The sequence below is a fragment of the Aptenodytes patagonicus genome, chromosome 2 (assembly GCF_965638725.1).
Source record: "Aptenodytes patagonicus chromosome 2, bAptPat1.pri.cur, whole genome shotgun sequence".
NCBI classification, from domain to species: Eukaryota; Metazoa; Chordata; class Aves; order Sphenisciformes; family Spheniscidae; genus Aptenodytes; species Aptenodytes patagonicus.
In genome coordinates, this window is record NC_134950.1 from 118,560,633 (window position 1) to 118,586,037 (window position 25,405).

Genomic DNA, 25,405 nt, shown 5'->3' on the forward strand with positions numbered 1-25,405 from the left:
AGTTAGGAAAACAATATTTTCACTATTAGGGTGGTCAAACATTGGAACAAGGGACCATAGACGATGGGATGTCCATCCTTGGAGATATTCAAACTCCACTGGACCAGGCACTGAGCAACCTGATGTAAGCTGGCCCTGCTTGGAGTGATGGGTTAAAACAGATGACCTCCGGAAGCCCATATCCTATATTACCCTAGGACTCTGCAAGTAGATCAGTCTTTAAAAGCCATGGATAAAGCTACCTTCCCAGGGAAAGTGCAAACTTTATTCCTCTAAGAAGCAAAGTCTCAGGGATATGTAATGCTCCATATAAGTGCTGAGGATGAGCAGCTCCTTAAAAACTTACAGGTGCTTTTGGCTTGAGGCAACAGTGAGATTACTGGATTTCACAGGTTAATGTGAAAAGTTTAGTTCTGGAGGCCTTCCTTACTGTTACTGAAAGGCAAAATAAGTTCTGGAGGCCTTCCTTATTGTTACTGAAAGGCAAAATACGGCCTACAGGTTAAAACATAAGACACAACGTTAGGAGAAAAGTAGTCTGATTCTGATTCAGTAGCAGACTTGCTAAAGTGACTTTGAAGAAATCATCTGAACTCTTTTATGCCTTACCTTGACAACGTGTAATATAGGACTAGTAGGCTATTACACAACTGAGGTAAATTCAACACTGTTTTTAATTTTTGCATTTGGGTGTAGCGGAAAATATTGCTGTACTTTTTATTTGATGAAAAGTATTACTATGTCTTTTTTACGTTGAACTGGTTGTAAATTTTAAACTGCATATCACTAAAATCTTACAAGAATATTTTCTAAGCTCAACCAGTAATTGGAGCAATAGTTTCCTTATTAAACCCTAAAAAGAGCAGCTAGACATTGCTAGGGATAGTATTATATTTTCTCCAACTATTGCTTTTTATCTTGTAGAATCTTAACATAGGGATAGAACAGAACATTTAATGAGCTTTTGGATTTAAAAGTCCCCAAGCATATCCCCTTAATTTGGAAGAAAGAGAACATCCTTATTCTGAACATTTTTATTACTCATACTGAAACTCCTGGGAAAGTATCTTCAAGTTTTTAAGAGAAATGAATTTGTCCTGCTACTTCTTGCATGGCCAGGTTTTGCAGCTATTCTGCTGCACCACCGATAGAGAACAACATCTGGAAATTAAAGGGGGTGAAGGAATAGTAACACCTTTGCATGTACCTCTGCTGCTCCACCACATTTCTGGTAGCAGATATATAAATTGGATACAATTAAGAATATAGCCAACAGTGTATAATGAAGAGGATAATGATAATCTCATAGCAAATCCCTGCCAAAACTTTCTTCATTTCACATGCCTTATCCTCCTCACTTATGAAAAGACTGTAGTGTACAAAAAGCACATGCAGAGCGGGTACTCACATCTCTTTGGAAGACTCTGCTGTTTAGAGAGACAGAAGCATTTCAGGAGTGCCAGAAAGCATTCAGCCTTGTCGGCTGCCCTGCTTCAAGATTACTACATATGTTTTACCACTGCATCATGAAGAAAGTGCCTGCAATGGCTTTCAGATCAATATATTCACCTCTCAGGTGTAACCTGAGCAACTGAGCAAATGCTGCTGAGAGGCTGAGTGGCCTTCATACCACAGGGGAGAAATACCTGTATTTATATATCTATATATGTGACTATAAACGCATACTCCCACATGCAGTTTTTCTCTTTCAGTCCAATTAGTCATCTGTCTTTCTTGCACCTGTAACTGCTTACAAGCAGATACATTTTGCAATAACTGGAAATATTTAATATGTATTGAACAGAACAAGAATAAATAAAAACCCCAAACACATCAACATCAATAGACTTGATACATGAGGTGATAACAATTGGTCCAATCGCATTTGTCAGTTGTTTGTGGTTTATGGGCAATGGGTGACATTTCAGGAAGCAGACAGAGCTGGGTTGCAGTTGCAGTTCCTCAGCAGCACTTCTCTGCGAAGTCGAGGAGTTGTACAGAGCGAGGAGAGTCTCCTGCTATGCCGCTGGAGAGTCTGTGGGTAAGTGCTGCAAAGGTACTTAGCAAAGGTACTGGAGGCAGGCATGCAGAGGGGAGTATTTTACCCCTCACCTTGGAGAGGAGGGGGAAAATACTGTTAAACGATAATGAGAAGGCTGCAGATCTGGATGGAACTTAACAGTTCCTGGCGGGAGGTAAGCTTAAAGCAAAGCTAGGAGGAAACGTTATAGGATGGAAGTCAAAAGTGCTTCAGGTTTTTAGTCCACTGCAGCAGTTGTGAATGTCAGATTTTGTGAAATCTGTGGAAGCAAAGTAGAAGGTCGTTAAAAGTGTATTTTGGGAGTCAGTGTTGCAGGAAGGGCACCTAGGCTCCTTTTACAATAGCATCCACACTTTCATAATCCTTTCTGAAAATTAATTTATTAAAAGAAAATGTAAACCGGAAAGACAAGAGTACTGTTATTGGTTTTGACAGTCAATCTTTAAACAAAGAATAAGAAGGAAATTTCCATACTGCTGCTACTAGCTTTCTCGTAGGCTTTGATACTCTTTCATGGAGAATAAATTTTTCAAAATCACCTCAGATGCTGAGGATCACAAGTCCCCCTGATAGGCAGAGGGTCACCAGCTCTGCCTTCAGTTCAGTGCTTTTGGACACCTTCCCTGACGCTCTCAGACACTTGCACAGCTCAGCAAGGGATGGCTGTTGAGTGTTTTAGTGTCCGCTTCTTGAGGGGCTGTGGATGGCTGGCTTAGCCACTGGTTATCTGCTCCAATACTGAATTTTACATCCCTGTCCTCCTGTTGCTCAGCGTATACAGGAGGCCGTTAGGAAGGCAACAAAGAAATCCTGGGTGACAGATTTTTTCATTTTATTCATGTAACAGAGCTTTCCTTCGTTAGCCAGGAAGAGCAGCCGGGTGCCTTTCTCAGTGATCAGGGAAAAGAAAAGCAAGAACTGAGTATTACAGATAAATCAGACAAGACAGAGTTGTGGCTGGAGGACAGAGAAAAGTGATCAGAAGGTACACCAGCAAAAATTACCTGTATCACCAAATGCAGACTGGTGTATGTGTGTATTATTCAGGTAACTATGCAGTGGTGTTCTTTTCGGACTCCCTAACTTTGCTGGGTGATCATGTATCAGGTGTGTTGTTTTTATCTCTGTAGCAGCAGTGGCAGCTTTTTTCTCCCCCTGTTGTGAACCCACAGGCTCCATGCCTTTCCTCCTGAGAAGACAGAAAGTAGCAGAATTGTTTTTTCACCTTCCACTTTGAGCTGTACCATTGCAGTTCTTATCTTTGTGACAGCATTATCAGTTGAAGCACACAAACAACTTACAGCAGGGAAAACTAGGCTGCATGTTTGAAGGGCACCAGATGCTCCACAGTAACTGTCCATACCCTGGCTGCTGTCCAGAAGCATCTCACTACATGAGAGCTTAAACCTCCCAGGTGTTCTTAGCACCCATGGCAAGGCATTGCTCCTTTGAGTATGCAGTTTATGTTTGGCCCCAGAAAAAGGGTATCTGCTACTCTTCAGGTGGTGAGCCAAACACAAACTCATCTTTCTAAAAGAACTGCTGCAAAAATCACACATTATTCATAAGTGATGCTGAGAGCAGTGGGAAGTGCGATGGCTATTTTGCCTTGCTTTGTTGCATGATTATATACTATAGGGTTGTGCTTCATTTTGGTGTGTAAAGGAACCAGCCTTTCAAGTACATTGTCAGAAGCAACTAGAGTCTGAGAAGATTCTGCTCACCATTTTGTAAGTGAAAAAGCTAGCAATACCAATAACTGGACAAAATAGTTGGAGTCCAGTTACCATTATGAGTAAGTTCGTATAATGATGACATTGTCATAACATCTAGCTGATCTTCACAAAGTATCCAAATACCTTTCAAAGCTAGATTGAATAAAGTTACTATATTAACCAGCTGCCCCAGATTGTTTCTTACCACATCTTCTCCCTACTCAAGTGCATAAACTTTTGTAGCACAATATTTTATTTTGGTAAGTTGTTGTGGGTTTTTTTAATAAATACGCTGTTATGAATTTCCATAAGAGGTAAGAGAGGCAATAGCTTGGGCAGAGAGATTGCATCATATTTGCAGCTTTGTGGTGGTTCTTAGTTCATGGTTCTCAGCCCCAGAGCCATCCCAGAGAGGGACTCTCTCAATCACTTTATCCTTCTCTTAAAGAGTCTCTGGGAAGTGCAGTTGCTCATCATGATCTTCATTCTGAAACTGGGAGTAGCTGCTTTGAAAAACACGGATAGGGCTGCGGAGGATCTTGAAGAGAAGAAACGGGGTCCTGATCTTCTATGGGAAGTTGGTGTTGAGGTAGAGGACCCTCTTGTAACATGGGCTGCTGCACTGCAGCTGTCCATATCAGCTGGAGCTGCCTAAACATCATGTCCCAGAAATACGTGCAGCTGCCATTCAGCCTCAGGGTGACACAGGTGTCACGGTGTTGTGGTTTAACCTCAGTTGGCAACTGAGCACCACTTAGCCACTCGCTCACTCCTCCCCCCCACCCCCCAGGTGGGATGGGGGAGAGAATTGGAAGAGCACAAGTGAGAAAAACTCGTGGGTTGAGATAAAAACAGTTTAATAATAGAAATAAAATGATAATAATAATATGGTGATGATGATGATGATGATGATGATGATGATGATGATGATGATGATAATAATAATAATAATAATAATAATAATAATAATAATAATAATAATACACAAAGCAGGTGATGCACAGTGCAATTGCTCACCACCCGCTGACTGATGCCCAGCCAGTCCCCGAGCAGCGGACCCCCCGGCCAGCTTTCCCCAGTTTATGTACCGAGCATGACGTCACATGGTATGGAATGTTTCTTTGGCCAGTTTGGCTGTGCCCCCTTCCAGCTTCTTGTGCACCTCCAGCCTTCTCAGTCAGTAGAGCATGGAAAACTAAAAAGTCCTTGGCTAGTGTAAGCATTACCTAGCAACAACTAAAACATCGGTACGTTATCAACTTTGTTCTCATCCTAAATCCAAAACACAGCACTGTACCAGCTGCTAGGAAGGAAATTAACTCTATCCCTGCCAAAACCAGGACAGACGGACAGAGATCAGATCATTATCAGGTCTGCCTTCCAGGCAGTCACAGCTGATGGGAGGTTTTACATCTCAATTTACATCACAAGGTGACAAATATATTGGTGTGGAAAAGTAGGGGTGGCTTTACATGGACCTGCCCAGTTTGATCTCTCCCAACTTTGTGTCTCAGAAGCTGAGGCACCAGGCAGTCCTTGGCTTGGTGGTGGGAACGCTGCCTTCCTGCTGCATCCTGGCAGAAGCCAGTGATTGCAGGTGTGTAGTTTCTGCCGCAGGAGATGGCATGAGGCCTCCCAACTTGAGGTGTGCATTTCTCAAAGCTTGCCTGTTTTCATTCACTGACCTCCTACAGGGAAGGATATACAGGTGAAGCAGTTTTTGGAATAAGGGCGGAAAGAATTCTTTCCAGGTATTTGGTTTCACAATCAGGATTTTGAAGGTGTTAGTAGTATAGGTGGCATTGTCTGAAGGAAATTTTGAGACCAGTAGATGCCAAATGATGAAGAGGTTGGTGTAAAGGTGGTTTATTTAGGAGAAAAGTACTTGTCATCCTACAAAGAGCACTGGAATTACTTTATTTGCCATTCTGTGATGCCTTCCTTGATGAAACAATTTATTCAGTGGATGAGGAAAGAGCCATGGACATCATCTATCTTGATTTTAGCAAAGTGTTTGACATGGTCATCTTAATAACCTGTTGACAAGCTGGCAAGATACAAACTGGACAGATGGACCACAGGTAGGTGGAGAACTGGCTAAAATGCTGAGCTGAAAGGGTGGTGGCTAATGGCTCAAAGTTGAACCAGCAGCCAGTCACAAGTGGAGTTCCTTGGGGGTCAATACTGGGCCTGATACTATTCAATAGCATTATAAAAAATTGGGAGGACAGGATTGAATGTGCCCTCAACAAGTTTGCAGATGACAACAGATTGGGAGGAGAGAGATGCTGAAAGGAAGGGCCACCAGAGAGACTGCGACAGGCTGGAGGATTGGGCCAACAAGAACCGCATGAAGTTTAACAAAGATAATTGTTAAATCCTGCACCTGGGACAGAATAATCCCATGCAGCAATGGTGGGGGGGTGTGTGTAGGGCGGGGGTGTCTGACTGGCTGGGGTGCAGCCTGAACATGTGCCAGCAGTGTGCCCTTACAGCAATGAAAGGGAACCTTGTTGTGGGCTGCATCAGCAATAGTACAGCCAGCAGGTCAAGGACTACAGCCAGCAGGTCAAGGGTGTGATTATTTCACTCCACTTAGCCATTAGGCCACACCTGGGATGTTGTGTCCAGGTTTGGTCTTCCTGGTGCAAGACAGACACTGAAAAATTCGGAGTGGCAGAATATCCCTTGCTGGAAAAATTCAAGACTTGGTTTGATGGGGCCCTGGACAATGCAGTCTAAGGCCCTGCTTTCAACAGGAGGTTTGACTGTAAGATCTCTGGAGGTCCCTGCCAACCTGGATGTTTTTATGATTCAACAGCCACAATAGACACAAAGTGGGATGAGCACATGGCTTTCTGCAGTGTCATGCAGTGGTACCAAAACTAGCTCTGGAGGAGCTAACTGAAGCGCTGAAGATACTACAGCCTCTAAGCCTGGAAAACTGGGATAAATTTGACTAGAGGGAGTGTCACACCAACACAGATTTATCACCAACTACCTATTTAAAGCTACCTTAGATATTTCTGCATAGCATTGCATTCTGAATTGCATGCATACCTCAGACTCACATGGTAACATGCATATCTTCTTTTTCCAATGCCATACAGAAAGACTGCATGAATTCTACCCTTCTACCCCAAAACCAACACGTGCAGGCTGCTTCTGAATCCGAAACAAAAAAGTTCAGGGAGGAAATACTTCAAAAAAAGCATAACAAAATATAATGCTGGAATCTCTCACCAGATTAACTGACTTCTTCCTAACCTAGAAGAGATCTCTGGTACACAGCTGAAATTAAGTTCATGTGAGGATAATCTTAGGTGTGGGAATGGAATGAGCTCAGATGCTCAGTAACTTGTCTAGGGGAAGCTGAATCTGAAAATCAAGTGGAGATAGCTTTTGATACAGAATTCCTTATTTTATTGTCAGCTCACTGAACAGAGTGAAATCTTTCTTCTTAAGTGAAATTAAGGGGAAAAGAGTTTTAGCCAAAGTAAGAGGCATAAGGGAAAATCTGCAGTGGATACTCAATAGGCATTGCTTTATCTGCATTTTTCACTGTGCTAATGATACTTAGCAGTGAATGGTGAGATCTCTCACCGTGAGGGCTGTAGAAATCATTGAATCACTTTCAGTGATGATCCTGATTTGATGGTGCAGAGAGAAAGGAAAGCTAGCAATGGAATCTCTCTTCAGTGACTTGATGCTTCTCATTTCTGATTCAGTAGCGTGGTTGAGCACATTAAATGTGTGCTTTATTTTCTTAATCTCCCCAAATTCTTAACATCACTGATATCAACAGGAAAGCTATTTTGGGGATATCTTTTCTGTGAAAATGTATTTGAATTAGTGCTTAATGTGCTAACTTGGGAACCAGAAGCAACGGGGCTCAAGAGGCATGTTGCTATGGTCAGTCTCAACTAATCCTGTTGAGAAGTTAAAGGGCATGTCACTGCCCTACTGTGGCTATTTTGCTTATCTCCTACACCACGCACTGTTGTACCAACTTATGTTGGTGCTATTTTGGGCTTCTCTCCGCCACGCTCCACTGACTCCAGCTGGATTTTACCAATTTTTTCTTTTCTTTTTTTACACCTATCTTGTAGCGCTCATAATATCATACAGGAATGTCCTGTCAGTCTGTCTTCAGCTAAGAATAGCTAGTAAGAGCTAGTGAATAATGATGTAAAATATTTGGCACTTATGCTTTCCAGTGATCGGAAAGCTGTACAGAACATGAAATAACCTGGATGAAATGAAAAGAAGGAAGTTAGGCAGGGAAGCTAATTGATAGTTTATTGTTTTCAATTCTGTTTTTTACAGAGAGGTCTAAAGACCAACCAAGAATAGGGGCCCAGTGGCATGCTGCTCTGTGCCACACCACAGCACAAGGCAGTCCAAAACCAAATAAGCAGGTTTGGGCAAGAACTATCACACATGACCACAAGCAGCATGGCCCAAGATTTTTCTGGGGACTCCTGTGCCATGAAATGGCGAGAGAGGCTTACGGAAAGCAAGTTGGAGAATGGTGGGACAGAGGGCAGGTGTGGGTACCCCTCCCACAGCCCAGAACAGCAGCCCTTACCCTAGCTGTTTCTGCAGCTGCTCCTGGCTGGACTCTCTAGCTGCAACGTAAACATTTCAGCTGAACTTCAAATAGGCAAAAGTCTTAAAAAATGCATCAGTAATGAGCTTATTCCTGACACAATTAGCTTCACACTTTGGCAAAGGCACTGAAGATCTTAATTTAACACAAATGCTTATCATTAGCTAGAACAGAAACCTCCAGATTTAACAGCAAAATGAACCATTTCAGCCCAAACAATTTGATGTAATAGAGTACCCGCATGCATACAGCGCCTCATTCCATTATGCAGTCTTTAGCTGTGCTGAGCAGGAAAGGCTCTTACAAATCAATGTACTTTATGAATGCAGTGTGGAACAATTCCCTTGCAGTAAATTCCTCATTTCTGAAAGACAGAGGAGGAACCCTGAATTCCTGTCTAACCCAACTGTAGTAGCGAAGTCATGGATTTCATTGTGCTTATGCTGAGGTAGGAAAGCATCTTCCGTATCAATCTAGCAGTACTGGTACTAAGCTTTGCTTTCTGTACTGCTCCTAGGCAGACACTCTTAGACTAATGCAGGGAGGTTTGTTCCTCTGCCAACACAGGCAACACATTTTAGCATACTAAATTTCATAAATATCTGTATGTGTATATTCAGTGTGAAAGTGATCATTAGTAAAATGATTTTTTTCCACTCCGCTATCCACATAATGATAGCCTTTGTATTACCTCTGCAGTCAGAAATCAAATGAAATAAACAATCTGAGAATAAAACAGTATTAGTAATTGCAGTGAACATTTTGAGGGTGAGTAGCAATAGACTTGTGCTGTAATCTTTTTTAAAAAAACATATTGTTCCTTACAACATGCTGCCTGCCTCAGCAGGCAATTAGTGAGAGGCTAGTACGGAGTTCAAACAAATTTTAGGATGAGCACTGTCTTTTCAGGTGAAGGGAAGGGCTTTTTCTTCTCGGAAAGGCATATATGCATATAGGATCAGCATGGTACCGCATATATGATTTCATTCTCTGCAGTCTAATGTCATCCTTATGGCAGGAGTAATGCATCTCCTTGTCAGTCAGCTCCCCCCTCCATTTTTTTTTATCCTGGCGAGAACAAGCTCCGATAATGAGTGAATTGCTGTGCTGGATTCCTGATGAAAGGCGTATCTCCTGAAAACCTACTGGCATGCAACAGATGTGAACTAGTAAAATCCTGCAGAACAAGATAATATTGAAGTTGGTGATAGACTGCTGGAAATGTGTAGTTGTTAAAAATAAGTAAAACACCTTCTCAAAAAAGTCCATTTAGACTGGAGTCTGCACAGATATCTTTTGTACGTGGTTCTGATTGCTCCTCCCGTCCTCAGTGACAAACACTGAGGCCAAAGCAAAGTGCCAGTAGAAAACAGAAGTAGGTATGGGGGAAGTTGGGCAAATTATTAGTGTTGGAACAGTTGTTTTCTAGATTTCTGGTCCCTCCCACACAATTAAAGAAGTAGTACAGCAGATTTTGATGTGGATTTAGGTTTTATTTTGTTTGCAGTATTTCTCTGTTGAAAGATCTGGATTACAGGAAGAGCTGAATAGAAATTTGAGGTGGTTTTATTGGTATGCTATACTTCAACATGGAATGAGGTGCAATTTAGGTGCTTCCAAAGGAGGGAAAGGTAGTGAGATAGGCTGAAGGGGAAACAGACTTTCTCCACACCACTCTGCCTCAGGTACTTTTAAGCAAATTTCTTTTCAGTAATAATGCCCAAGGGTAGTAACTTTCAAAGTGGGTATTTTTCCCCCTAAATTAGAAAAGGGAACTAGTAGGAGGCCACCAGATGTATTTCCACTTTTCAGAGGAGCTTGAATTTATATCTCTGCTGTGCAAAGATGTGTGAAACGAGGAATTGCAAGTCACATTTTCCTCCCTATATTTTTCCAAAATGTTCTTTCAGATGTGTCACAGGCAGTATTTCTCACTCATAGGATGCCTTGCACCACCTGGGTGACAGCCACAAATCACAACTGCTTCAGAACCCAGATAGAGACATTTTAATAAACCTATTATCTACAAAATGTTTTTTGGCTGTTATTGATACTGAACATTTTTCCTTTTGTAGATAATTAATATATTTCTATTTAGGTGCTTGAAATAGTAAGGCACATTAGAAATATGAGTCAAAAATATAATTTTGTTGGTGGCAGCTAAAAGTTACTTACTCTAACTACATACTGCCTTTCAGCTATTCATATTAGCAGCTGATCTTTTACATAATGATAAATTGCAATTAACCTGTCACAATTACAGCTTGATAACTGATCCAGCCAGTCATACATACTAGGACCAGGCCCATAGCTGGCACTGGAGGGACTCTGAGCAGATCTGGGCTTTGCATAAGGAGCACAAGATGTAGCGGACGATGCTCTCCCTGTATCTCATCCTTTTACCTAGGAAGCAGGCACTGTCCTTGCTTGAGGACACTGCTCTGACCCATCCTAAGAAAAGGCCTGAGGAACAGGTGACCAACACTTGGTTTTGGTCAGCCCACAGGTACATCTACTAAAACCGTCTCTTTCACAGTTTTATGGGATTTTGCCCAGTTTAGGAAAGGATAGATTATATCAGATCAGTTGTCAAGAAACTGAACCTTGTTTAATCTGTCCAGCCGCCTGATATCTCTACTGCAGGACTTTGGAAGGTGGTTTCAGAGGAACCTGTCTTCATGCCATAGTTGTGATTGGCTGCTTTATATTCAGGCACAAATCAAAGGGAAAATCAAAAAAGCAGGGCCTTGATCTGCTGTCCCACCAGACTCAATCAGAGGTGTCATTGGTGAAACTGGAACTGGACAGTACTAAAATTATGCACTAGAGAGAAGAATCAGGCTCATGGCTTACGGCAAGACTAATAATACACAACTATGGGACAAAGCCTTGGCTGGTATAAACAGGCTTATATTTATTAATATAAACAAAGTTTATGTGATGGATCTGAATATATACAAGGAACAAAGAAGGCTAGAAACCAGCATTGAAGTAGTTTTTCGATAATTCAAGTCCTGATTCTTTCATGAATGTAATGGGGAGCAGGGTCTAACTCTTCCAGTATAAAATAAAATTATATAATTAAGGAATACTTTGCTACTTCTAATAGAGTTTTCTGGCTGGCAGAAGTCTGATCAACTGTCCAGAAAAGCTGATTTATTCAGGTAACTGTCCCTTGCACTTTGAGCAATATTTCAAAACTCACCCTTAGCCATCGCAGGTTTAGAGACCCCTCTGGGGGCCTCGTTCTCTGCTATCAACATCAGCTCGGTGTTTTCAGGAGTGTCACTCCAGCTTTACCCTCAACTAACTAAAAGAGTCAGGTTACCCACAGTGAATTTAAGGTGTTCAGGTGGATCTTATTTTTTGCTTTCTGCCACCTACATAAGTGAAGGAGAGGAGTAGTTTTCCAGAAGACCCAACCACCACACCTGCATACCTCCTACCACCCTGTATGGTCCACTTCTGAATTAGCACTCCAAATCCTTGAGTCCTGGCACAATAAATATAGAAAAACAAAATGCCTGGGTTGCCATGGTTATTCTGTGTACATCTCCGAGTTCGGAACAGCTGAAAAATCACTAACAGCATGTATTATGCCTAAGCATAAAGGACACAATTCTCTTTTCTCAAGGACCTTTCACGCAATCCAGAGTAAAGGAGCCTTGATGCTACTCAGCTCTCAGGAAAAGTAGTCCTTGAAGTCTGGGCCAGACTCTCAACTATTATTAAACAGCCTTGGCCCATGAAACTGTTGCTATAATGCAAATTCAAACTAGATGAAGGTCTGATCCAGGTGATACAATGGTACTGTGCAAACCCACTATCATACTTCTTCTAGATTTTGGGGTATTGCTAAGACCATCAGCAATTACTCAAAACTTAAAAAATGTGTGCATTTCTAGCACCTGTGTTTAAATTCAGCTGGTGTGTGATGTTCTAAAATAATCACATTCTGCCACCAGCTCAGTACATTACTGGTGAAAATCTAGACGTACCAGTCTGGAATATGTTCTTTAAACGACATTGTGAGAAACATACTCCAGAGATTATACATGCTGTTGCTAAATCTTGGGCAAAATTGCATCAATTTATCAAGAAAAATGAATTGCAATCATGTATTAAGCTTTCTATACCTATCTAGAGCTTGACACTAACTACAACTTAGAAATGAACAAAGATAATGAGGATGTCTGTCCCAGACCATACGCTGGTGTTTCAATATTTGTTTTAATCCTGAGTCAGTGCAAGGATTGAAAAGTTGCAGAATGCAAACATATGGAAAGAAGTCAACCCAGAAAGCCTCATTTGTGATGACTGCTTGGGAAAACAACACTGTTATTTATCAACAATATGATATAACATATATGTTATGTAATTATTCTATGTATCAACAATATGTATCAAGAATATTATACTAACATATTATATGTATCAACTTATTATATGTATCAACAATCTTATATAACTTTAAAAAACCCCCACATTTAGATGCTACCTGCAGGTCTTTAAGATATCTTGGTTTTCTTCCCACTGTTAATTGGGATGTATTTATTCTAGAACAAGACCTGCAGGAAGCCAAGGCAACATGACTAACTTGAGAAGGTACAGGACTTGATTTAAGGCTATCTTAGCTTTATATCTGGCTTTGCCACAGTGGTTTCGGCTTTTTAGCTGTAGCATGGGGAGAGTGATACGTATGCCTTTTAACAGAGCTTAGGGATCAACTGAAGAAAGGTAATAGGTAAGAGCTAAGCATTATTATGGTCACTTTTTAATATTACCTGAACAGCTCTTTAGCTGTTAGCCACTGTTAAAATTGCAAAATGCAAAAAGACAGTCTCCATCACATACCAGTCTATTGTGAAGTACCACAGAACAGTACGTCCCTTGCATTTTTTTAACAAAATGTGAAGCAACAGGATGTAGTCAGTTAAAATCTTCTTATGTAAGATTATATGTAAAAGTTGAATGTTAATACTGTTGCTTTCAAAACTATTATGCTCAAATATAACTGTGTGTTCTGACAGAAATGAGTTAAGCCTGCAGGAGGGCAAAACTGACCTTGCACAGACTCGTAACAGAGACTCAGTCCTGCAGTAAGACATCTTTTACCACACATACCACACAACAACCATCGTTGCTGATGAGCCTTCGATACTGACATGGCCAATGTTTTTTTAACTGAATCCCCTAGTTTCATTTTGCTAGCAGTGTACAGGTGTAGCAATGGCACCGGGTCTCAAGGGATCCAGATGCTGAGCTACAATCTTGGCAGAAAACAGGGCTGATTGATACATAGTGCTGGGCTTTAGGGTGAGCTTCATTTCATCCCTTACACTTTGATGTCTATACTTTAACCATATCCAAACTCACACTTAGCCAGTTACAATATAGATCATATTTTGCTCCTGTCCTGCCCTGTTTTCTCAAAACACTCTTTCAAATGATCCCCTCCACTCTGGGGAATAACCTTTCCAAATGAGCATCTGTGTGATCTGTGGGGCTTACGTCTGTGTGCAGACTTCATCATTTTAGGCAGTAGAAGAATGTAACTGTTCAGAAAAGGCTCTGAAGTCTTCCTATGGCTAAGAAATAGCTGCAAATTAGGGTATCCTGTGTTAAATTCACAAAAGAGCTGTTCTGACAGGACATCAGATGGCTGGTAGGGGATAGTAATGTGCAAGCCAATGGGGCATTTCTTCTCCCCAAGAACTCCTCACTGGAATGCAACTAAAAATATTCCTAAATGTTGTGTGCTTATGGGCAGCCCTGCCCTCACGTAGCTGAGGCTCATGGTTGTTGCTTCATCATAAGTTCAAAGAAGGATGTAAGGCAATGACTTTTTAAAATATCAGCTGTTTTGCTTTTTGTTCTTAGAGCTTATGTAAAATGAAGAGAGACTTAACACTTGAAAAGTGGAGATAAACTCTAATCTGTAAGTATACACAGAATGAACAAAAGCCTTGGTTTGCAATGTTTTTAAAACAATGTTTGCAACTTTAGAAAAAAAAAGTCTCAAATTGTCTCATTGTTTTATTTTGAGCACATTTTAAAGCTTTTCTGCACAACTGTTTTTGTCATCGTTATTTGTAATTTCCTAGTACAGGAAAACATTGCTTTATCCTTTTTCATACTGCTGTCCTGTAGTTCTACACTGCCTCCTAAAAGTGGGAGGCAACTCTTTTTAGAACACAATCATAGAATCATTAAGGTTGGAAAAGACCTCTAAGATCATTGAGTCCAACCGTCAACCCAACACCACCATGCCCACTAAACCATGTCCCTAAGCGCCGCATCTACACGTCTTTTAAATTCTTTCAGGGATGGGGACTCAACCACTTCCCTGGGCAGCCTGTTCCAATGTTTAACCACTCTTTCAGTCAAGAAATTTTTCCAAATATCCAATCTAAACCTCCCCTGGCGCAACTTGAGGCCATTTCCTCTCATCCTATCGCTAGTTACTTGGGAGAAGAGACCGACACCCACCTCGCTACAACCTCCTTTCAGGTAGTTGTAGAGAGCAATGAGGTCTCCCCTCAGCCTCCTCTTCTCCAGGCTAAACAACCCCAGTTCCCTCAGCCGCTCCTCATAAGACTTGTTCTCCAGACCCCTCACCAGCCTCGTTGCCCTTCTCTGGACACGCTCCAGCACCTCGACGTCCTTCTTGTAGTGAGGGGCCCAAAACTGAACACAGTATTCGAGGTGTGGCCTCACCAGTGCCAAGTACAGGGGCACAATCACTTCCCTACTCCTGCTGGCCACGCTATTTCTGATACAGGCCAGGATGCCATTGGCCTTCTTGGCCGCCTGGGCACACTGCCGGCTCATGTTCAGCCGGCTGTCGACCAACACCCCCAGGTCCTTTTCTGCCGGGCAGCTTTCCAGCCACTCTTCCCCAAGCCTGTAGCGTTGCATGGGGTTGTTGTGGCCGAAGTGCAGGACCCGGCACTTGGCCTTGTTTTGTTTTCATCCATCTTTGTGCATGTGTTTGATATCATCCAATCTCTGTAAAGACCAGAAGGGTAAGTTTGTTCTCTTTGATAAGATACAGCTAGGACAGTAAATAATTATTTTTAGGAAGGTTCCATGGTTTCCATTTTTGTGTAAAAACAGCTAAAATCTCAAACAAAAGAGGACTAACCCAACATGTTTTTCCATACCATTTGTTCTTCAATAGACTGGATTTAAACTAAAAAGGATCAGTATAATGATGACACAGCCTACAAGACATGAGTCAATGAGCTACTGAATGAGTTAGAGGAAATACTGAAAGTTGTTTCAAAACGGTCAATATCTAAATGTAAACACACACTTGATATTTCGTATTTTTAATATTTAATGTTTTCCTTTAAGCAGACGTTTATATTTCAAACTTCAGGTGTGTGTGGTTATTTTGAAATGAAGACAATGCTGCAATTACTCTAGTGGCATAGCCTACATTACCATAACACAGCATGGAATTAGAGCAAATCAAAAAGCAATTACAATGCTCTCAACAGAAAGCAGCTCTGAGACTAAATGAGGATGTTTGTGAAACAAATGCACATTTTAAACAGACTTGTTAAGTAATATTTGTAGTTTGCACTGCCTCCAACCTAGTCTAGTTCAATGCAGAGATGTCAGTTCTGACAAACACTAATTTTTCCATTTTATTAAGTCTGTCAAAAATAGAAATCTTTCATTTGAACTGAACTTTTTTTCCCCTCCGAATTCAAATGAAACTTCTCAGTTGGGTGCATGCAGGCTGCAAATGCTTCTTCTGCAGAACCCAGCTGCCGGAACACATGAAAATCTGTGTAAAGCCTGCCAGTCCCTCAGCAGACGTATACAGTGGGATAAATTTTGCAAACACTTGTTATACAGAGAGTAGAGCTCCCTGCTGGGCAGAGATTGTGAGAGTGACATCATTTTTGACAGATGAGATTTTTTTTAATAAGTTTATATAATGTTGATATAACATAATGGTGACTGATGAACCTGGCTGGGAAAATAGGAAGCAATGAAGAGGGCAAGCCAGTGGCAGACTGATCCGGATTGCTAAGTCAGCTGCAAACTAGCAACATGCATTTTACCACTGCCAAATGCAAAGTTGTTCATCTAAGAACCAAAGAACAGGAGCACAGTGCTGATGGAGGCAGTTCAGTGGCTGAACAAATATGACTGGGATGAAGTGAAGATAAGTATCTTCTCTGTCTTATCTCTACTTATCTCCAGGTATCTATAGGGAAAGCCAAAATTTGACAAAGGGTTTTTAAATCTGAAGGCAAAACCAGAAGTACATACCATGCCTGGAAGCTGAGGCTGTACAAACTCTGTCTAGAAATATGGTTCACCCTTTTTTTTTCTTTTAAGCAGTAGGATAATTAACTAGGATAAAAGAGAAACAAGTTCCTGAAGGTTGGAATGAATGTTCTTTTACTGGAAAAATATATATATTTTACTGGGAAGATTTTGACAGAGACCAAATCATTTTCATAAATAACATGCTCTGGCCTCAAGAGAGCCGTCCAGGGAAATCCTGTGGACTGTGCTGCGCAGAAAGTCACAGGAAATGAATGTGTTGGCCACACTGATAACTGATGAATCTTGAATGCACAAGAATCTTTTTGCTGATCATATTTCTGAAAGAACCCAGCATCTGGCCTCTTGGCAATCTACCTCCTTTGTCAAACTAAAACACAGCTACTTTGGCAATTGTCCCCAAGGCCTTGGCACCAGCAGATGTCTCTTTAACTGCTATGGCGTTCAAATGAAGTGGGTGCCCATCATTGCCTCATGGCTGTTTAAAGCACATGTCCCGCAGAAGTTTAGCCAAGTGATGAGAGGCTTAACACAGAAGACCAATCCTTGCTCCAAAACTTGAGCAGTATCACTGAACTGGCATTAGCTAGAGGGGGTAGGAAGGCACTGAAACAAGAACACCTCCTTGAGGAGAAACTCTGCCTTTGGACGCACAATGGTGTAAAGTCCTCTCTGTGCTCCTTCTGTTCTTACAGATGTCAAGAGCTAACGTTAGTGTGCCTGAAGGGAAGCTGCCTGGGTGAGGCAAAGCTGCAAAGTACCATCCTGAAGGAGCTCCTTGGTGCTTCAGATATTGTTTGGGGCCAGGGGGTGTGTGGGGAGGAGGGAAGAAGGGATGAGACTGAGCTGTAACTCTGTGGACAGGGTACAGCCACTCTGTAAAATGCAAGATAGTTTAAAAAGCTAGTTTTAAGCAAGCTAGATTCAGTACTGAAGAAATGCTGTTACAGTTGTCAAGAGCTTACACCAGCTGACATTGGCAAGGGGCTAAGCAGCATGGGGGAAGACCATTTCTTAGATAGCTTGATACCACTTTCAGTGGTCCCTTCTGTTGTTCATCCTCTTCTGTGAGATATTTTCTGGCTCTTGGAGACTTCTATAGCTCATGTTTCCAGTTAAGTTCAGTATATAGCCTATGTTATATAATTAATTAGTCTCTTGTAAGACCTGCATTCATTCTCATTCCATGTGCCTGCTGTTAAATTCTGGCCAAAAGACTTGTTAGTTGTATTTCAGGTCAGTAGGTTATAGCTATGTGAATGTAATTACAATAGGAAACGTCATTTCACTAGAAAGCAGCATTTCCTCTGTGAAACATACCCTGTGTCATGCTATACTCTGTTTTCATCATGCAATGATATTTCAGTGGATGAGGAAAAGGCTGAGGTACTCAATGCCTTCTTTGCCTCAGTCTTTAACAGGCAGACCAGTTATCCTCAGGGTACTCAGCCCCCCGAGCTGGAAGACAGGGACGGCGAGCAGGATGAACCCCCCGTAATCCAAGAGGAAGCAGTCAATGACCTGCTACGCCACCTGGACACTCACAAGTCTATGGGGCCGGATGGGATCCACCCGAGAGTGCTGAGGGAGCTGGCGGAGGTGCTCGCCAAGCCGCTCTCCATCATTTATCAGCAGTCCTGGTTAACGGGGGAGGTCCCGGATGACTGGAGGCTTGCCAATGTGACGCCCATCCACAAGAAGGGCCGGAAGGAGGATCCGGGGAACTACAGGCCTATCAGCCTGACCTCGGTGCCGGGGAAGATTATGGAGCGGCTCATCTTGAGGGCGCTCACAAGGCATGAGCGGGACAACCAGGGGATCCGGCCTAGCCAGCACGGGTTCATGAGAGGCAGGTCCTGCTTGACCAACCTGATCTCCTTCTATGACCAGGTGACCCACCTAGTGGATGAGGGAAAGGCTGTGGATGTGGCCTACCTGGACTTCAGTAAGGCCTTTGACACTGTCTCCCACAGCATTCTCCTCGAGAAGCTGGCGGCTCACGGCTTAGACAGGTGTACTCTGCGCTGGGTCAAAAACTGGCTGGACGGCCGGGCCCAGAGAGTTGTGGTGAATGGAGTTACATCCAGTTGGCGGCCGGTCACGAGCGGTGTTCCCCAGGGCTCAGTACTGGGGCCGGTCTTGTTTAATATCTTTATTGATGATCTGGAGGAGGGGATCGAGTGCACCCTCAGTAAGTTTGCAGATGACACCAAGCTGGGCGGGAGTGTTGATCTGCTCGAGGGTAGGAAGGCTCTGCAGAGGGACCTGGACAGGCTGGATCGATGGGCCCAGACCAATGGTATGAGGTTCAACAAGGCCAAGTGCCGGGTCCTGCACTTTGGCCACAACAACCCCATGCAGTGCTACAGGCTTGGGGAAGAGTGGCTGGAAAGCTGCCCAGCAGAGAAGGACCTGGGGGTGTTGGTTGACAGCCGGCTGAACATGAGCCGGCAGTGTGCCCAGGCGGCCAAGAAGGCCAATGGCATCCTGGCCTGTATCAGAAATAGTGTGGCCAGCAGGAGTAGGGAAGTGATCGTGCCCCTGTACTCGGCACTGGTGAGGCCGCACCTCGAATACTGTGTTCAGTTTTGGGCCCCTCACTACAAGAAGGACGTCGAGGTGCTGGAGCGTGTCCAGAGAAGGGCAACGAGGCTGGTGAGGGGTCTGGAGAACAAGTCTTATGAGGAGCGGCTGAGGGAACTGGGGCTGTTTAGCCTGGAGAAAAGGAGGCTGAGGGGAGACCTCATTGCTCTCTACAACTACCTGAAAGGAGGTTGTAGTGAGGTGGGTGTTGGTCTTTTCTCCGAAGTAACAAGTGATAGGACGAGAGGAAATGGCCTCAAGTTGTGGCAGGGGAGGTTTAGATTGGATGTAAGGAAAAATTTCTTTACTGAAAGAGTGGTGAAACATTGGAACAGGCTGCCCAGGGAAGTGGTGGAGTCCCCATCCCTGGAGGTATTTAAAAGACGTGTAGATGAGGCGCTTAGGGACATGGTTTAGTGGGCATGGTGGTGTTGGGTTGACGGTTGGACTCGATGATCTTAGAGGTCTTTTCCAACCTCAATGATTCTATGATTCTATGATTCAGTGGGATGCCTGTGTTAGTGAGGAGCTGATAATCTCATATTATAGCTGCCGGTAGCTTTTTTTTTGAAGATTAATGAAAATGAGATTTCCTGCAGAATCTTACAATGAAGGGATTTAGTGATGACTGCAAAGTTCTGCAGAAACCTGTATTTCCATGCCTTGGTTGCTTATTTGCAGACAGAAATATGTCTCTAGCTGTCCCCTTAATAGGACTGTCTGAGGAGAATACCAGTTATCTGACTTCTGCTTATCTGTTCTTTACTTCCTTCAGTTCAAATTTCTCTGCCGGGCTCTGAAGGGTGACCGTGTGGGGTCCTTCCTCTCCAAGCTTCCTCTCACAGCCTTGATGCTGGGGCTGCTCACATCAACCCGCATTTCCAGCTTGTTGCCTTTAGGGCTGTGGCACTTTTTAAACTTTAAATATGCATTTTAAATTAAAACAGTGAGATAATGCCACTTTTTAGAGACATCTTTTTGAACTGAAGTTTAACATCTTGGAGAAACTGATGAACAGCTATTGCTAATCCCTTCTGGCTTGCATGGTTGTGAGGCTGAAACGCAACATCTCAGAAACGAGAACAGAACTGGAAGGAACTTGCATGGTTTCTGATGCAAAAGCTGCAGTGTGCCAATCAGCAGCACCTTTGAGAAAAAGCTCTTTCATTGCAACCCATTTTACTTCTCATAATGCACTGGAATTAGTTGTCCATGTAACTCTGAAATGCAATTTCAAACAGAAAAGGTCAGTAAGTGCCAACAACCAACACATCAATTTGAGATACGGCAGTTATATTTATCTTGATTACAAGAAATTATCTGGAGTCTTAGATGCGTTGGGATAACTAGAGAATAACTGACTTTTCAATGTATAAAGAGATCTTGACTACTGTGGGGGTGAATGCTTAGAAATATTGCTAAGAAACAACAAAAAATATCTGAGATGCATCACAGATATTCATTCCCCACTGTGAGCAAAACCGGTTTATGAAACTGTTATAGGTATTTCCTCTTTTCCACAAAAGAGAGAACTGCTAAAGAACTTTTTTCCCCTCCCAACTTCTGGCAGTATGTGCTACCTAAAAATGAAAATAAGCTGAAACACCACTTGTACAAAGAGATAGAGGAACTACTTTGTGAAGTTAACAACACTGCAGTATTAAAAGAAAAATTGCAAAAACTCACTCAGGAGAAAACCCCCTCTTGTGTTATGGGATTCACTGGTGAAATGGAAGACATACCAGAGTCAATTTTAAATTATAGTTCAGGTAGCAGTAGCAGTATAACTGGGGTAGTACAGAGTCCAGCACCGTTCAATTTTCCCCGCTTCTTTTCTGTGACTGTAGTGTGGACAGCCTCTTGATATTTTCATAGATGCAAATATGCTTCAGGATAACACCCTATCTGAACTCTTCCCCTCCCACACGATCTTGTAGTACTTAAAAATCCTACCAGAAGTTATGTTTAGAATTATAAGAATTATAGTCTCTCTTTGAAACAGTAATATATTAAAAATGTATAGCATACTTATTAAACTTGCTATTAACTTTCATCTAGCCTCAGCTCGGGCCAGGCAGGCTTATTCGCACTAACCCAGGATGTCCTTTCCTAACGTTATCTAACAGCCCATTTTGTAACACCCGGTTACCACATGTTAGATGTGAAATGGCCCTGAGCACCAGGACAGCACTGCCCATGCTACTCGGTCTGACAGGATCTGAGCAGGACCTCCTTGGAGCCTGGGTATCCATGGTGTTTAATCCTTTACTCAGATAAACTGTCCTTGGAGAAGAAGGAGTTGACTGTAGTGTGTGCAAAACTCAGCTCTCGGTAACAAACAAAATTTGTAGCTTTGATAGAGTAACATATGGTTATTATCTGGTTCTGGGAAGGGCGGACTTGTGTTGCAAATAAACAAACTGATGAATGAGTAGCAGAATTCAAACAATATCTGTGATCTTCACTGCAAAAGCATGCAGATGCTCAGAAGAGAGGACAACTAATAACACAGAGAGCTCAAAACCACCACAATCATGTCATTTCTCTAAGGATCTCTTCTTCCCACATATTACTAACTCATGCTTGTTTTTAAGGGTATGGCTAGCAATGTCTTAAGGACTAAGGCAGCTTCTCTGCCCAACCTTCTCAGCCATTTTTCTCTAGGCTGGAAGATGTTTGGATAAAACTACTGGTTACAGCTTGTGAGATTCCAGGATTATCCCTTGAGCAAGATCCAGGTGGAAAGCTCTGCTGGCTTTTCAGGTGGGCCCTCTCATTCCTACATTATCTTAAGTCTTTCTATATTCTTTCATTTCTAGAACATGTACAAGGAAGACTTCAGGAACAGCAGTGACTCCTCTGCCTTCACTCACACCAACACCATGAGTGCAATACTGATTACTGCCTACTCAGTTGCCTTTGCTGGAGGTGGGATTGGGTCCATCACAATGTCGTTTGTGCTGGTCAAGATGAACACTCTGTCCGTGACCACTACAGCCATCATTAATCTGGTCGTTGTGCACAGCCTCCTCCTCTTCACAGTGCCCTTCCGCCTGCACTACTATGTCAACAAGAAGTGGGTATTCAAGATGCCATTTTGCAAAATGGTGAGTGCAATGGTGCACATCCACATGTACCTGACCTTCCTATTCTACGTGATCACGCTGGTGATCCGGTGGCTCATCTTCTTTCAATGGAAGGACAAAGTGGAGTTTTACAGGAAGCTGCACGCCATTGCAGCAAGCGCTGCCGTGTGGGTCTTCGTCATGGTCTTTGTGGTGCCAGTCTTGTTCTTTGAGTATGGACGCTCAGGCTCATACAATGATACAACATGCTTTAAGTTCCACAAAGAACTACAGCAGGAGAGTGTGAAAGCCCTGAACTACGCCATAATTGTAGTTGTCGCCTGCATTACTTGTGTCCTTTTGGGCCTGCAGATTTTCATCCTGGTAAAAGTGGCAAGAAAACTTTCCACCTCCCTCTGGTCACACCAAGAGTTCTGGGCCCAGGTGAAAAACTTGATTTTCATCTGCGTCATCATAATTTGCTTCCTTCCCTATCACCTCTTTAGGGCCTACTACATACAGCATGTGAGTGATTTGCACCAGTTAGAAAGCTACAATGAAGTTTTTTTGAGTCTGACTGCCCTCAGCTGTCTGGACCTGCTGTCGTTCATGCTGAGCGGAAGCCGCCTCTTCAAGCAAAACGTGGGCATGCTCCGCAGCAGGTTGTCTTGCTGCTAGTGTCAACCTCCTGCAGCATGCGTGGACCTGGACCTGGCAGAGCACAGTGCTGGACAAGTATGGCAAACCCCCTCCTCAGCAAGTCAGGGTGGGCCCTGGAAACAGCGCAACATACTCACGTAGGGCTCCGCACACCTGCTCCCCAAAATAACGGGGCGAACCGCCTCCGGTGTCTCAGCTGGTAAGCTGGAAGGTTACCTCTGGGATTTCCTCATGGTGCTACCTAGTGAGTTGCAGATGCACCTGGAGGAGAGGGAGGAAAGGGCATGGGCTCTTCTGTCTTACTGTTTTTTACATCAAGGTTTATGAAGTCAAAGGCACTAGGAGGAGACTCAAGAGAATTTGCAGAGTATGTAGACAAGCAGTTTTTTTATGGACTAAGGTACAGATTTTTGAAATTTAAAGATCTATATAGTTTTCCACATACGTTTCTTATTTATTCCCCACAAGCTCTCATAAAATATCAGGGAAGCTATTGTTCCTCCTGAGTAGGTCTGTTCCTTCACTGTAAAGACAAGTATAACTTTCTAAATGAATTGAACAATTAAACTAACTCTTTAAAAACAAACTAGCAATAGATATTTATTTCTTAAAAGATTTTGTCAAAGTGACCTTTTGGAGATGGTACCACTGCAGCAGAAAAGAGTTTTGTGCTCTTTCACACATTATGAAAATGTCTCCAACAACAAAAATGACACATTGTTACTGAAATGAAGATTGTCATTTCAAACAAAAGCCTGTATTTTTATTTACAGAATTGTTCAATTTAAAAAAAAAGTTAACAGTGAGGATCTTTTTATTTAGATCATTCAGACAGCAGTTGTCTACTCTTAAAAAGTCAAATATTTTAGGTCTCCAAGGTAACAAAGATTTTTTTTTTCTTCTGTGTTGATTTTGTGCAATTCTGAAGGTTATAACTAATTACTCACAGTATCTTTAGCTTGAAATCAATTCTATAAATTTAGTACTAGTAGAAGACATTTTAATGTTACTGCTTGGACTGGAGGGATGGAAAAAGCTAATAAACCTTGTGTGGCTAAAAAGCTTATTATATCTCAGTGAGGCATTGTGAGTTGCTATCTCTGAAGACAGAATTGAATTCCACTTGAAAAGAGGAAAAAAGTCAGCAAAATAATTCTGTGAAAGATATTCAGGCTTTCATAGCTCAGCTGCTTTACACCTATCCCCAAAAAAGAGTATAAATCTCTGACTGCTATAACCCAAGCCAGGAGTGGCTAATTTATCTTTCTTCTTCTTGCTATCTGCATAACGTCACGTTTTTTCATCTAGAGTCAGTGGAATAATATTTTAATCATTTGACAATTTAGAGGTTATCAGCTGATTAATTTCCAGTGACAGTGTCTCCTCATGATGCTGTTGAAGTCCACCTTTTCATACTTCTGAATCTTTCCATTCCTTTCTACTTCACCTTCAACATCTCTTGCTCATCAGACAGCAATCAAATAACTATTGGTTGATCTTGCTGTACCTGTACAATCTTACTGCTATGCTCGTTGCTTTTGGTCCCACCAAAGATTGTTACTTTATAGGATCCCATCTCTTCTATAGTCTTTCTTCCCTGTCTTCCTTCTTGCTTCAAGCTCCTCTATATCTCTCAGGAGGTCCGATCATGAGAGAGTATTTTCAGGTCAGCATCTGAGTAATGCTATATAACACCAAAAGTTGGAAGGATAGAAATGTGAGAGCTTGCAGTGTGTGTGGATCTGAGACAAAACTGTCTGAGAAGGTATTTGCCCCAAAAGGATCATGGTAAAGAGGAAGACAACTACCAGCCTGATTCAACAGTAGTCGGGGAACTACGGAGACTTTCATAACATGGGAGGAGTCAACTTGAATGTGTAGTTCACTACCAGTTAATTATGTGTCATTAAGAAAGCAATAAACTGCTCTGATCCAGATTTGTTTTAAAACTACACAAACAAAGCAGTTTTTCCTTGTGGCAGGAGAGAAGATGGAAAACAGCACAACATTTCTGTTTCCTCTTATAGCAACATCGTTGGTGGAAGAAAATACCTTGCATGTGTTCTGTAGGCACTGCATACCTTTGTAACACTATATTATAACTCTTCTGTCATAATAAAGTTAACAAACAGAATGATTATGTGCTGAAAAAGTTAAGCAAGTCCTTCCTGCAAATATGCATATAAATGGAAAGCATTTTGTATCTGAACTTGAGGAGACTTTCAAAAAATAAAACACACATTTACAAACAGTACCTCCTGACCATGCAGCTTAACCAATCTTGTTCATGTATGTGTTAAAATCACAAGTTGTTTAGTTCTTGTAAAAATGTGCACATTCACAATACCCTGCACCATAGCATCACAAAAAATACTAGATACTGGGTTTTTTTCCAAATAAAAATTTATGCTAATGATGTTAATGCTAA

At 42.2% G+C, this 25,405-nt stretch overlaps 1 protein-coding gene across 1 annotated transcript; it reads left to right on the plus strand.

Annotated features, from left to right (window-relative positions):
* Positions 1-20,477: 20,477 nt before the first annotated feature.
* LOC143157466 (putative G-protein coupled receptor 141) lies at positions 20,478-22,995 on the plus strand. Its single transcript, XM_076332295.1, has 2 exons — positions 20,478-20,498; positions 22,072-22,995. The coding sequence occupies exons 1-2, from the start codon at positions 20,478-20,480 to the stop codon at positions 22,993-22,995; spliced, it is 945 nt and encodes a 314-aa protein (XP_076188410.1).
* Positions 22,996-25,405: the final 2,410 nt, after the last annotated feature.

Coding starts and splice junctions, on each gene's coding strand:
- LOC143157466 (XM_076332295.1), top strand. CDS start 20,478: ATGCAATTTCAAACAGAAAAG. Junction 20,499..22,071: donor TGCAATTTCAAACAGAAAAG/GTCAGTAAGTGC, acceptor TTTCATTTCTAG/AACATGTACAAGGAAGACTT.